This window comes from Trichomonas vaginalis, chromosome IV, assembly GCF_026262505.1.
Source record: "Trichomonas vaginalis G3 chromosome IV, whole genome shotgun sequence".
Lineage (NCBI taxonomy): Eukaryota > Parabasalia > Trichomonadida > Trichomonadidae > Trichomonas > Trichomonas vaginalis.
Window position 1 is genome coordinate 20,849,192 of NC_067206.1, and position 13,793 is coordinate 20,862,984.

The window sequence follows — 13,793 nt, forward strand, 5'->3', positions numbered from 1 at the left end:
TCATAATTGCATGGCACAAGAGAGGTATGATCTGCTTATATGTTAATGATAGATATACCATATTATTTCCATTACTATAAATAACTTAAAGAAATATATCTTCTAAGTGTATTTTTTGTTCAATTTTGTTTGAAAAAAAAATTAAAACGCATTTCTTATCTTGTTTAGCTTTGATAAGTTGGATTAAATAATATTACTAAATACAAATCATGATAACAATTATATATCCATGCTAAATGCCTGAAGATCTGGTGAAAATATTGAGATATGCCTCACTTCCATCATTTCGTCTTACCACATAAAAATATGTGATTTTTAAAACAAGTTAGCTGATATGCTTTTAACAAAACCGAATCAAAAGTATTCAAAAAAATCTGAAATTGTAAAATATCTTAATCAAAAATAAAGGGTTGATCTTCATTTTCGGGATTTCAAAAAAATTTGGAATTTCACCTCCCAAACACACAGATTGTCCAGTTCATTGGCATAGAGAATATCCGATTTCCAGTGTTTTACTCTGAATCTTATTAGTTAAATACCGAATTTCGAACATAAATTCATCAAAATCGAATAAAGAGACTACCAAAAACGACACAAATATAATCAAGTCACAATCATTTAACAGGAACTCCTTAAATGAAGATTTTTACAATTTTAATCTCTATATTTTAGAAAAAAATATGCTCAGTCACAAACACAATTACTATGTTATGGAACAAGGCATTGACACTCGAATCTCTGGCCAATTCGAGGAACATCCAAAATTTCAATAATCTTATCCCACAGAATCCATAGCCCAAAAACTTTAATTTGCATAGTACATTTGAAGACGAATAATATTAGTCCAATTTTTTTTAACTTTGAAATTTTCAAAGATACAAAATTTATTACATTTAGAATTAATGCATTAATATATGCATTTGTTCCGTACCGAAAATGAACTTTACAAAAAGTGACATGAAAAGTCTTAATTACATTAAAGCCAAATGTAAACTTCATTGAGAAAAAGCAGTTTTGTCTCGTATTCAACGTAAAATCTTCAAAAGAAGACTAAACAAAAAGTGCTACACTGATAACAAAGATGAATTTCACATGGAACGCGATGATTCAATAACTGCAGAGTTGCGACATACAATTGCGGAAAATGTATGGACAACCACATGTAATGGTGGAGAACCATCGTATCTTTCAGAGGTCGAATTACTTGATTTTTATGGTGAAATCAATCAAAGAGCAAAAGGTCTTGCATGTGAAAAGGTAATCGAAGCTTATCAGATTGCCTACGAATTACTGGAGTATAGATACAGCAGAGCTTTATATCTAGCTGGCCTTGTTCATCCAGACGAATTTCCAACAAGAGGAAAAAGAATTGTTTACTTCGCTAGAAGTATATCTCCCCTCAAGATCATGGTTAAACAGAGTTTGCTCTGATCTCAACATTGAGATCAAAAGCTCAAAAGAAAATGAGGAAAAACGAGCAAAGTACTGTAACACAGCAACAGTTGCTAACTTCTTACATTAATTTCAGTATACGGCAGGAATTGATCCATGGAATAAGTGGAGTATTTATGAAACATCTCTGCTTCATCAAAGCGTTACAAAGTTATCTGCACTGAAAGCAACCCTCCTTTAACCAAAGAAGAGCATGAATTTGTGCTTGTTACTAGTATCTTCCCATATAATTCTGAAGGATACCGGATGAAACCATTTATTATTGTTCCAGGAATATAAAATTGTTCACAGGAACTCCGCTCCGTGAGAGCATTCCTTACAGGACAATCTTATGGATGGATGACAAAGAAGATATGGGATATCTTTAATTTAACTTTTATTATCGAAATCCAGAGATATCGCTCAAGTCTTGATGCTATCACAGCAGCTCAGCATAATATCGTATTCGGTGATAATCATATCAGCCGAGTAAGTTATTTTACTTGCAAACTTTTGAGTCTCTTCAGAATTGAACTCTTGACATTTCCAGCTTACTGCACAGTAGTTCTCCAGTTATTTGATGTAGGATGTGCAGCATCTTTGAGATCAAAGAATAACAGGTTAAAATATGTTCCGCTTTACACATATGAGCAAGATAATTTATCAAATACCCCAAAACCAAGGTTAAAAATTGTAAGAATTTTAATTGATGCTTGTGATTAAGTCAATGCATCAGTATGGTATTCATCCGTGGAACCCAGATAAAGCCTTATCCAACGAATTAACAAACAAAACATCAAACGCAATACCAAATCCCACATATATATTTAATTCTTCTTGCAAAAAATTAACATCTGACGCCGAATTACTTAAAATTGCGCAATTTGAAGCAATCAAATTCAAACATTAAATCAAGCACTGATAGTTATTGTAACAAATATTTCGAATTATTTAGATTATTATCCTCCAAATACAAAAATTCTCAGCAAAGGGATGAAATTGAGTCAATTTAATGGAGCAAAACGAAGTGAGGTGAAATTCACCACTTTGACACCTCGTATTTTTCAGATATATCGATTAATATTGAGTTTTATTGGGATGGAAAACATACTGAAAAACCTGCAATATCAACACCTTTTTATATAATATTGAATAAATAAAAATTTGTTTTTATTTTCCAAAAAGATATATGATACATTTTTATTATACAGGTTAAAAACTGTCTAGCTTTTGCTTTTAGTGCTCGACCAGAGGCATACATTGAAAATACAATCCTCTCCATGGTTTTTGTGTAGGATCTGATCTTCTCAAAACGATGATATTGACTATTATTATATGAATTGAATGTATTTATGAATATTTCGAAATTTTAATATAAATAATTTATTAAAAATAAAAATTGAACGTAAGTACAAAAAATATAATTTGAAAGCAAATTAAAAATTAACGATACGATAATTTGGAACTTTTACCTTTTGCCAATAAATATAAAAATAAAATTTTGGGAATTGGAACTTAAGAGTAGAGAGACCTTTGTTGATATGTATGAGGCTATGTATTTATGTGTAGATCTGAGTAAGCTTGGTTATCATATAGCGGTTTCTGATGAAATTGAGAACCTCGGAGACCCAAGACCTTTGTTGATATGTATGAGGCTATGTATTTGTGCGTAGTCATTAAACCCATTCTTGCAAATTAGAATATTATTTTATTTGTTATATTGAGCTTTCTTCCTGATAATTTGCATATCTTCAAAATCATTAAAGTAAGTAAAATCAGTTTTTTTTCGGTGATTAATCTTAATTCTTCGCATTATATTTCTTTTTTTTGAAAAATCTTACTGTTTGGGGAAATTCTCTTTGCGAAATCTGTTGGCCTGAGGATTATCTGGTTGAATAAAAATATGTTCAATTCCCCTTTCGCATAATAATTAATGAAATTGTGTTTTATTTTCGAGAGTGTGCAAAACGTTCCCACTTCTTGAGAGGTACGTTTTGCAAATTTTTTTCTTTCATACATAGAAGATTTTTGGAAGATGATTGATCTCTACATGATATTATATCATATTTCTACATTGAGTCCTTAACAATATTAAATTGCAGGGTTTTCAAATCAAAAAACTAACTTTCGCTCTTTCAGGTCAAATCAGCAAGGCTCTTCTATATAGGTGTTGGATATATTATCAAACTGAAATGAAACTTTCCAGAGATGTCCATAAAATTATTTTGCAAAACATCCCTCTCAAAAAGTGGGAACGTTTTTGCAATTTTTCTTTATTTTTTGTACCATTATCGGTCCATAGAGCGAAATGGGGACCAGGTATTGTGCTTAATGCACGTTTGAGTACATTTGTTGTATACTCTGCAGTTTTCTGAGAAAAAGATTATGAGTGATCTCGTTTTTTCTTAAAGTCATTTTTTTCTTATCAAAAAAAATTAAAATTACGTAAAACTATGACAAAATTACGTAATTCACAATTTTAATGCTGAAAAATAGGAATATAAGCTTATAATACTACAGGTAGATTGAGCATCGATGCGCGCTAATGCCAACATGATTAATTTGAGTCGGTTTTATATATTATTGGAAATTAATCACAAATTGTCCATGAATATAAGTTATATTCTTCGATATTATGAGTTAATGAAGGCTACAATATTTGTAATCATGATTGGCTAGTTAAAATCTATTAGAATAAAAGAAATTGTAATTTAATAATATTGAATTGACATTTTAAATAATTTGAGGTCTAATCCATTATGAGTATGGTTATTACAGGTCACTTATTATTATTCTTTGATATACAAAGAGTTAAAACGATTTGGTAATGAGATATTGTAGAAAATAAAAATAACTGTAATCTATTGAAACTGATAAAAAAAATTAAATCCATTTATTTTTTATTCATATGTTATTATTGATGAGAATTAGATTCATTTAAAATTGAATACATATTTTTGAGAGAGTCAAAAATTTCAGGATCGATTTCATCTTCGCATTCATCCAAATATATTCTAAGCTCGGAATTTTCAAATGCATTCAAAATATTGGCAAAGTTTTCTTTACAAGAAGAGTTAAATAAAATTTCTTGTAAACAATTAATAATAAATTTTGGGTTAAATTCAACAAAATCCGAAAGAATTTCAAACACCTTTTCAAATTTGTCATTAAATATCGAAAGGGATATTGAATCTTTTATGATAATAGCGATGAGGATATTTATCAAAATTTCCTTATTTTTGAAGAGTGCGGGATAAATTTGTCAAGTGTCACTTTTCAATAACCTTAAATTACGCTGTTCTAATTTTTTAAAAAATAACCTTAAATTATATTTGAAGAAATTATGTCTATGATATATGTTTTATTCTAGAATCTTGGAGTTTTCATGCACTACACAAGAGCTCCAAGGTTCCAAGAGTGAATGCTCAATAGCAATTATAGAGATGTACCTTTTCAAAATGACTTTTACTGATTAAATTTAATCAATAGAAGACATTTTGAAAAGGTACCTCTACAATTAGATATACAAGAGATTCAAAGCTTCATTTCAGATAGATTTGAAACTTTGAAACTCTTGGTAGATTTTGAGTGAATGCTGACAATCATCTTTGAGAAGGTTTTCTTAAAGAAAACCTTCTCAAAGAGGTTTCTCAGGAGCCCTGAGGCTCCCTTTCGTAATGATTGGGAGCCTTGGGGCTCCTGAGACGAAGAATGGCTTCGCCGAATCTTTGATCAGCAGAGGCCAAATGAAAAGGCCTCTACTGATGGATTCTCAGGAGCCCTGAGGCTCCCTTTCGTAATGATTGGGAGCCTTGGGGCTCCTGAGACGAAGAATGGCTTCGCCGAATCTTTGATCAGCAGAGGCCAAATGAAAAGGCCTCTACTGATGGATTCTCAGGAGCCCTGAGGCTCCCTTTCGTAATGATTGGGAGCCTTGGGGCTCCTGAGACGAAGAATGGCTTCGCCGAATCTTTGATCAGCAGAGGCCAAATGAAAAGGCCTCTGCTGATGGATTCTCAGGAGCCCTGAGGCTCCCTTTCGTAATGATTGGGAGCCTTGGGGCTCCTGAGACGAAGAATGGCTTCGCCGAATCTTTGATCAGCAGAGGCCAAATGAAAAGGCCTCTACTGATGGATTCTCAGGAGCCCTGAGGCTCCCTTTCGTAATGATTGGGAGCCTTGGGGCTCCTGAGACGAAGAATGGCTTCGCCGAATCTTTGATCAGCAGAGGCCAAATGAAAAGGCCTCTGCTGATGGATTCTCAGGAGCCCTGAGGCTCCCTTTCGTAATGATTGGGAGCCTTGGGGCTCCTGAGACGAAGAATGGCTTCGCCGAATCTTTGATCAGCAGAGGCCAAATGAAAAGGCCTCTGCTGATGGATTCTCAGGAGCCCTGAGGCTCCCTTTCGTAATGATTGGGAGCCTTGGGGCTCCTGCAGCAGAGTATCGCTCCGCTCCATTAATTTTTTTTAAAAAAAAGTGCCGTGTGGCAAATTTGTCCTGTTCCCTCTCCTAACACATAACTCCACAACTACCCAAGTACTATATTGCCACTCCTTCCCGCATTGCATTTGAGAAACATTAAAAGTGGCGACAAGTGCACTTGCCATGGCATATTGTTGCGCGTATATACTACTTCTAATGAAAGAAGCAGTATATACGCGCAATTCGAGTGAGATTGCAGCAGAAAGTCGAGAAGAGAGCCCTTTCTTAAGGTTAGGACTCCCTTCTCGACTTTATTATACAATGAAATATAAATCATAGTATATTTTTGTCACTTTTCACATCGTATTACCCCGATAGAAACAAAACAAAACGACTTTCTTGATATATCAATAAATGGCACGGATAATTTATTGGATGCATTGGAAAAATATTTTAATACATATCCTATTGAGCAAAATCGATTTCAAAAAGATGAAATATTAGAATGGCCCAAGTATTTAATCATACAATTAAACTTTCGTAAGACGAAATGGTGGAAGTGAAGTGATGTTGAAACCTTGATATTTCCTCGAAATTTCTACAAAACATATATTAGACATAAAGCATATATCTTATTTTATTAAGAATGTTGAATAATAATATTATTAAATATTAAGCTTTAAAAAAGCTAATTAAATTCAAAAATGAATATATATTATTATTGGATAAATATTAATCAGAACAAATGATTTTTTTATTAATGCTATGTAATAAACAGAAATTCATCAAAAGTGACAGCTCTCAATTTTTGACATTTGTAAATTCTAAATTGAATGAGAAAAATGAAATAACACTAAGCATAATACAATATTCTAGATTTAATTATAATTAGGAAAAAGTTAGTTTTGAGAGTACTTTTCATAGGCATATAGAATGAAATCTTCTGAAAAATAATATCACATAAACTCATATTATTTTCTAATATATAACTATTTTATATAAAAATCAAATTCAATGATCTTAAAAGCGAAGGATAAACCTCAAAATTTACGAATATAATGAGTGGGAATATAATGCTTATCTATCATAAAACCATATGAAATATCAATTTTTGCTTTACGCCTAATTTTTGACGACAATTAGCAAAAAATGTTAAATGTTAACACTCAGTCCATTTGAATATGAAAAATAAAATTGACTTTGATTAAATGTTTTTATTTATCATGCAATTCTTCTTGCGACCAAAGATTTGAATAAAAGTTCAAAAAATAAGATAGCTTAAAAAATAATATACGGTAGTGTTTACTAATAGATGAATAGTATATAAATTCTATTAAAATGGATTTGATCCAAAAAAATATATAAAATTTGATCATAAATAAAATCGTTTTAAATTACTTCTTCATTTAAATTATAACAATTATTTTTGATTTTTATTTATCATCCACATTCAAATTTGAATCTTATCACAAAAGAAGGACCACTTTTATGACTACTGCCAAATCTATAAACAGAGAATGGCTATTTGAAGCTAAAAGAAGAATAGAAGAAGGTGAATATTACAAAAGTGTGGGAAAGGAAGTTGAATTGGAAAATGGTAAAATTAAATTGAATGTTGCCGAAAATACAATAAGAAGAGCATTTCAACTTCAAGAAATCGAATTACCAAAAGTTAGTCGCGGCAGAAAACCAAATCCACCAACATTTGAACAAAAACAATTAATTAATTCTTGTGTTTCACAATATAAAGGAGGAATTTCAAAAACTTATTTATTGATTAAAAGGTTTCAAAATATTGTTCAAAATCCCGATTGTGAGAAAGAAAAAGAAGAAATTGCAAAAGAATTTGAAAATATAGAAGATTTGACAAAAGATCAAATTTTTGACAATTTACAAAAAATAAAGCCTCATCAAGTGGAAAAATTTATGATGGAATCAGGTTTATCTTCAAAAAGAGATTACAAACCAGCAGATCCACCTACCAAATATCGTGCCATATCAAAGAATTTGATATGGCACTGCGATATTCATTACCTTCACGGTAATGTTTCTTTTCCATTCTTTGCCATATTGAATGATATGACACGTAAAGTTCTCAAAACTAAATTATTGAAAAACAAGTCTTCCAACTCAACAGCGAATATTTTAAGAAAACTTTTAGAGGAGTTTATCCCTTACTGCATCTGGACCGATAACGGCGGTGAAAACCGCGGTGAATTCGGCCAGGTTATGCAGGAAAACGGAATAGTTTGGAAGCACACCTTGCCGTATATGCCAAGACAGAACGGCAAGGTGGAGCGCCTGTGGCCAAGCTTAGAAAAGTTTTTGCCAGACGAGTTGGATGATATTCAACAAATCAAGGACTCAGTTCAGCAGTTCATTGAAAAATACAACAATACACCACATTTATCTCTCGATATTAATCCAAAAACGAATAGTAATTACACTCCTAACGAATTATTCGAAGTTTCAAAATTTTGGTACGAGCCAGAAATGCAAAAATGGGAGTTATATATCAAAGAGGAATGGGTTTTAGCAAAATTTGAATAATTACATCATTTTAAATGACTTCTAAACAATTTTATTTATGATCAAATTTTATATATCTTTTTGGATCAAATCCATTTTAATAGAATTTATATACTATTCATCTATTAGTAAACACTACCGTATATTATTTTTAAGCTATCTTATTTTTTGAAATTTTATTCAAATCTTTGGTCGCAAGAAGAATTGCATGATAAATAAAAACATTTAATCAAAGTCAATTTTATTTTTCATATTCAAATGGACTGAGTGTTAACATTTAACATTTTTTGCTAATTGTCGTCAAAAATTAGGCGTAAAGCAAAAATTGATATTTCATATGGTTTTATGATAGATAAGCATTATATTCCCACTCATTATATTCGTAAATTTTGAGGTTTATCCTTCGCTTTTAAGATCATTGAATTTGATTTTTATATAAAATAGTTATATATTAGAAAATAATATGAGTTTATGTGATATTATTTTTCAGAAGATTTTGTGTTCTTCTTCAAAATTTTATTTTTTATTAAAAAGAATCTTTACAAAATATACATTTACTTTAATTAATATTTAAAAACGTGCTCTATCAAAAGTTCCAAAAATTCAATATTATAGCTTTTCTGAGGTGTCACTTTTGATGAATTTCTGTTTTCAACACTAGACAAAAACAATTATATTAGATGCACATGATTAACATCTCTTGGTCTGATGATGTTTTTCAATTAAAAGATTATTATATACAGTTGAATTTACAAAATTCTTAATTCATAATTGCATGGCACAAGAGAGGTATGATCTGCTTATATGTTAATGATAGATATACCATATTATTTCCATTACTATAAATAACTTAAAGAAATATATCTTCTAAGTGTATTTTTTGTTCAATTTTGTTTGAAAAAAAAATTAAAACGCATTTCTTATCTTGTTTAGCTTTGATAAGTTGGATTAAATAATATTACTAAATACAAATCATGATAACAATTATATATCCATGCTAAATGCCTGAAGATCTGGTGAAAATATTGAGATATGCCTCACTTCCATCATTTCGTCTTACCACATAAAAATATGTGATTTTTAAAACAAGTTAGCTGATATGCTTTTAACAAAACCGAATCAAAAGTATTCAAAAAAATCTGAAATTGTAAAATATCTTAATCAAAAATAAAGGGTTGATCTTCATTTTCGGGATTTCAAAAAAATTTGGAATTTCACCTCCCAAACACACAGATTGTCCAGTTCATTGGCATAGAGAATATCCGATTTCCAGTGTTTTACTCTGAATCTTATTAGTTAAATACCGAATTTCGAACATAAATTCATCAAAATCGAATAAAGAGACTACCAAAAACGACACAAATATAATCAAGTCACAATCATTTAACAGGAACTCCTTAAATGAAGATTTTTACAATTTTAATCTCTATATTTTAGAAAAAAATATGCTCAGTCACAAACACAATTACTATGTTATGGAACAAGGCATTGACACTCGAATCTCTGGCCAATTCGAGGAACATCCAAAATTTCAATAATCTTATCCCACAGAATCCATAGCCCAAAAACTTTAATTTGCATAGTACATTTGAAGACGAATAATATTAGTCCAATTTTTTTTAACTTTGAAATTTTCAAAGATACAAAATTTATTACATTTAGAATTAATGCATTAATATATGCATTTGTTCCGTACCGAAAATGAACTTTACAAAAAGTGACATGAAAAGTCTTAATTACATTAAAGCCAAATGTAAACTTCATTGAGAAAAAGCAGTTTTGTCTCGTATTCAACGTAAAATCTTCAAAAGAAGACTAAACAAAAAGTGCTACACTGATAACAAAGATGAATTTCACATGGAACGCGATGATTCAATAACTGCAGAGTTGCGACATACAATTGCGGAAAATGTATGGACAACCACATGTAATGGTGGAGAACCATCGTATCTTTCAGAGGTCGAATTACTTGATTTTTATGGTGAAATCAATCAAAGAGCAAAAGGTCTTGCATGTGAAAAGGTAATCGAAGCTTATCAGATTGCCTACGAATTACTGGAGTATAGATACAGCAGAGCTTTATATCTAGCTGGCCTTGTTCATCCAGACGAATTTCCAACAAGAGGAAAAAGAATTGTTTACTTCGCTAGAAGTATATCTCCCCTCAAGATCATGGTTAAACAGAGTTTGCTCTGATCTCAACATTGAGATCAAAAGCTCAAAAGAAAATGAGGAAAAACGAGCAAAGTACTGTAACACAGCAACAGTTGCTAACTTCTTACATTAATTTCAGTATACGGCAGGAATTGATCCATGGAATAAGTGGAGTATTTATGAAACATCTCTGCTTCATCAAAGCGTTACAAAGTTATCTGCACTGAAAGCAACCCTCCTTTAACCAAAGAAGAGCATGAATTTGTGCTTGTTACTAGTATCTTCCCATATAATTCTGAAGGATACCGGATGAAACCATTTATTATTGTTCCAGGAATATAAAATTGTTCACAGGAACTCCGCTCCGTGAGAGCATTCCTTACAGGACAATCTTATGGATGGATGACAAAGAAGATATGGGATATCTTTAATTTAACTTTTATTATCGAAATCCAGAGATATCGCTCAAGTCTTGATGCTATCACAGCAGCTCAGCATAATATCGTATTCGGTGATAATCATATCAGCCGAGTAAGTTATTTTACTTGCAAACTTTTGAGTCTCTTCAGAATTGAACTCTTGACATTTCCAGCTTACTGCACAGTAGTTCTCCAGTTATTTGATGTAGGATGTGCAGCATCTTTGAGATCAAAGAATAACAGGTTAAAATATGTTCCGCTTTACACATATGAGCAAGATAATTTATCAAATACCCCAAAACCAAGGTTAAAAATTGTAAGAATTTTAATTGATGCTTGTGATTAAGTCAATGCATCAGTATGGTATTCATCCGTGGAACCCAGATAAAGCCTTATCCAACGAATTAACAAACAAAACATCAAACGCAATACCAAATCCCACATATATATTTAATTCTTCTTGCAAAAAATTAACATCTGACGCCGAATTACTTAAAATTGCGCAATTTGAAGCAATCAAATTCAAACATTAAATCAAGCACTGATAGTTATTGTAACAAATATTTCGAATTATTTAGATTATTATCCTCCAAATACAAAAATTCTCAGCAAAGGGATGAAATTGAGTCAATTTAATGGAGCAAAACGAAGTGAGGTGAAATTCACCACTTTGACACCTCGTATTTTTCAGATATATCGATTAATATTGAGTTTTATTGGGATGGAAAACATACTGAAAAACCTGCAATATCAACACCTTTTTATATAATATTGAATAAATAAAAATTTGTTTTTATTTTCCAAAAAGATATATGATACATTTTTATTATACAGGTTAAAAACTGTCTAGCTTTTGCTTTTAGTGCTCGACCAGAGGCATACATTGAAAATACAATCCTCTCCATGGTTTTTGTGTAGGATCTGATCTTCTCAAAACGATGATATTGACTATTATTATATGAATTGAATGTATTTATGAATATTTCGAAATTTTAATATAAATAATTTATTAAAAATAAAAATTGAACGTAAGTACAAAAAATATAATTTGAAAGCAAATTAAAAATTAACGATACGATAATTTGGAACTTTTACCTTTTGCCAATAAATATAAAAATAAAATTTTGGGAATTGGAACTTAAGAGTAGAGAGACCTTTGTTGATATGTATGAGGCTATGTATTTATGTGTAGATCTGAGTAAGCTTGGTTATCATATAGCGGTTTCTGATGAAATTGAGAACCTCGGAGACCCAAGACCTTTGTTGATATGTATGAGGCTATGTATTTGTGCGTAGTCATTAAACCCATTCTTGCAAATTAGAATATTATTTTATTTGTTATATTGAGCTTTCTTCCTGATAATTTGCATATCTTCAAAATCATTAAAGTAAGTAAAATCAGTTGTTTTTTCGGTGATTAATCTTAATTCTTCGCATTATATTTCTTTTTTTTGAAAAATCTTACTGTTTGGGGAAATTCTCTTTGCGAAATCTGTTGGCCTGAGGATTATCTGGTTGAATAAAAATATGTTCAATTCCCCTTTCGCATAATAATTAATGAAATTGTGTTTTATTTTCGAGAGTGTGCAAAACGTTCCCACTTCTTGAGAGGTACGTTTTGCAAATTTTTTTCTTTCATACATAGAAGATTTTTGGAAGATGATTGATCTCTACATGATATTATATCATATTTCTACATTGAGTCCTTAACAATATTAAATTGCAGGGTTTTCAAATCAAAAAACTAACTTTCGCTCTTTCAGGTCAAATCAGCAAGGCTCTTCTATATAGGTGTTGGATATATTATCAAACTGAAATGAAACTTTCCAGAGATGTCCATAAAATTATTTTGCAAAACATCCCTCTCAAAAAGTGGGAACGTTTTTGCAATTTTTCTTTATTTTTTGTACCATTATCGGTCCATAGAGCGAAATGGGGACCAGGTATTGTGCTTAATGCACGTTTGAGTACATTTGTTGTATACTCTGCAGTTTTCTGAGAAAAAGATTATGAGTGATCTCGTTTTTTCTTAAAGTCATTTTTTTCTTATCAAAAAAAATTAAAATTACGTAAAACTATGACAAAATTACGTAATTCACAATTTTAATGCTGAAAAATAGGAATATAAGCTTATAATACTACAGGTAGATTGAGCATCGATGCGCGCTAATGCCAACATGATTAATTTGAGTCGGTTTTATATATTATTGGAAATTAATCACAAATTGTCCATGAATATAAGTTATATTCTTCGATATTATGAGTTAATGAAGGCTACAATATTTGTAATCATGATTGGCTAGTTAAAATCTATTAGAATAAAAGAAATTGTAATTTAATAATATTGAATTGACATTTTAAATAATTTGAGGTCTAATCCATTATGAGTATGGTTATTACAGGTCACTTATATTATATTCTTTGATATACAAAGAGTTAAAACGATTTGGTAATGAGATATTGTAGAAAATAAAAATAACTGTAATCTATTGAAAATAAAAAAAATTAAATCCATTTATTTTTTATTCATATGTTATTATTGATGAGAATTAGATTCATTTAAAATTGAATACATATTTTTGAGAGAGTCAAAAATTTCAGGATCGATTTCATCTTCGCATTCATCCAAATATATTCTAAGCTCGGAATTTTCAAATGCATTCAAAATATTGGCAAAGTTTTCTTTACAAGAAGAGTTAAATAAAATTTCTTGTAAACAATTAATAATAAATTTTGGGTTAAATTCAACAAAATCCGAAAGAATTTCAAACACCTTTTCAAATTTGTCATTAAATATCGAAAGGGATATTGAATCTTTTATGATAATAGCGATGAGG

At 30.6% G+C, this 13,793-nt stretch overlaps 2 protein-coding genes across 2 annotated transcripts, besides 7 other annotated features; both read left to right on the forward strand.

Annotated features, from left to right (window-relative positions):
* Positions 1–1,092: 1,092 nt before the first annotated feature.
* TVAGG3_0137890 (uncharacterized protein) lies at positions 1,093–1,431 on the forward strand (the record flags this gene model as incomplete). Its single annotated transcript, XM_051224185.1, has 1 exon — positions 1,093–1,431. One exon carries the CDS (start codon positions 1,093–1,095, stop codon positions 1,429–1,431), a length of 339 nt encoding a protein of 112 aa, XP_051109171.1.
* A 3,244-nt stretch (positions 1,432–4,675) lies between these two features.
* Positions 4,676–5,937: a mobile genetic element.
* Positions 5,904–5,937: a terminal%2Cinverted (terminal inverted repeat of MuDR-4N1_TV transposon ID:TVAGG3_0137900).
* A 685-nt stretch (positions 5,938–6,622) lies between these two features.
* Positions 6,623–6,659: a mobile genetic element.
* Positions 6,623–6,659: a terminal%2Cinverted (terminal inverted repeat of Banshee-A3 transposon ID:TVAGG3_0137910).
* Positions 6,660–7,342: 683 nt separating this feature from the next.
* Positions 7,343–8,401: a mobile genetic element.
* Positions 8,402–9,002: 601 nt separating this feature from the next.
* Positions 9,003–9,040: a mobile genetic element.
* Positions 9,003–9,040: a terminal%2Cinverted (terminal inverted repeat of Banshee-A3 transposon ID:TVAGG3_0137930).
* A 1,200-nt stretch (positions 9,041–10,240) lies between these two features.
* On the forward strand, positions 10,241–10,579 carry TVAGG3_0137940 (uncharacterized protein; the record flags this gene model as incomplete). Its single annotated transcript, XM_051224186.1, has 1 exon — positions 10,241–10,579. One exon carries the CDS (start codon positions 10,241–10,243, stop codon positions 10,577–10,579), a length of 339 nt encoding a protein of 112 aa, XP_051109172.1.
* Positions 10,580–13,793: the final 3,214 nt, after the last annotated feature.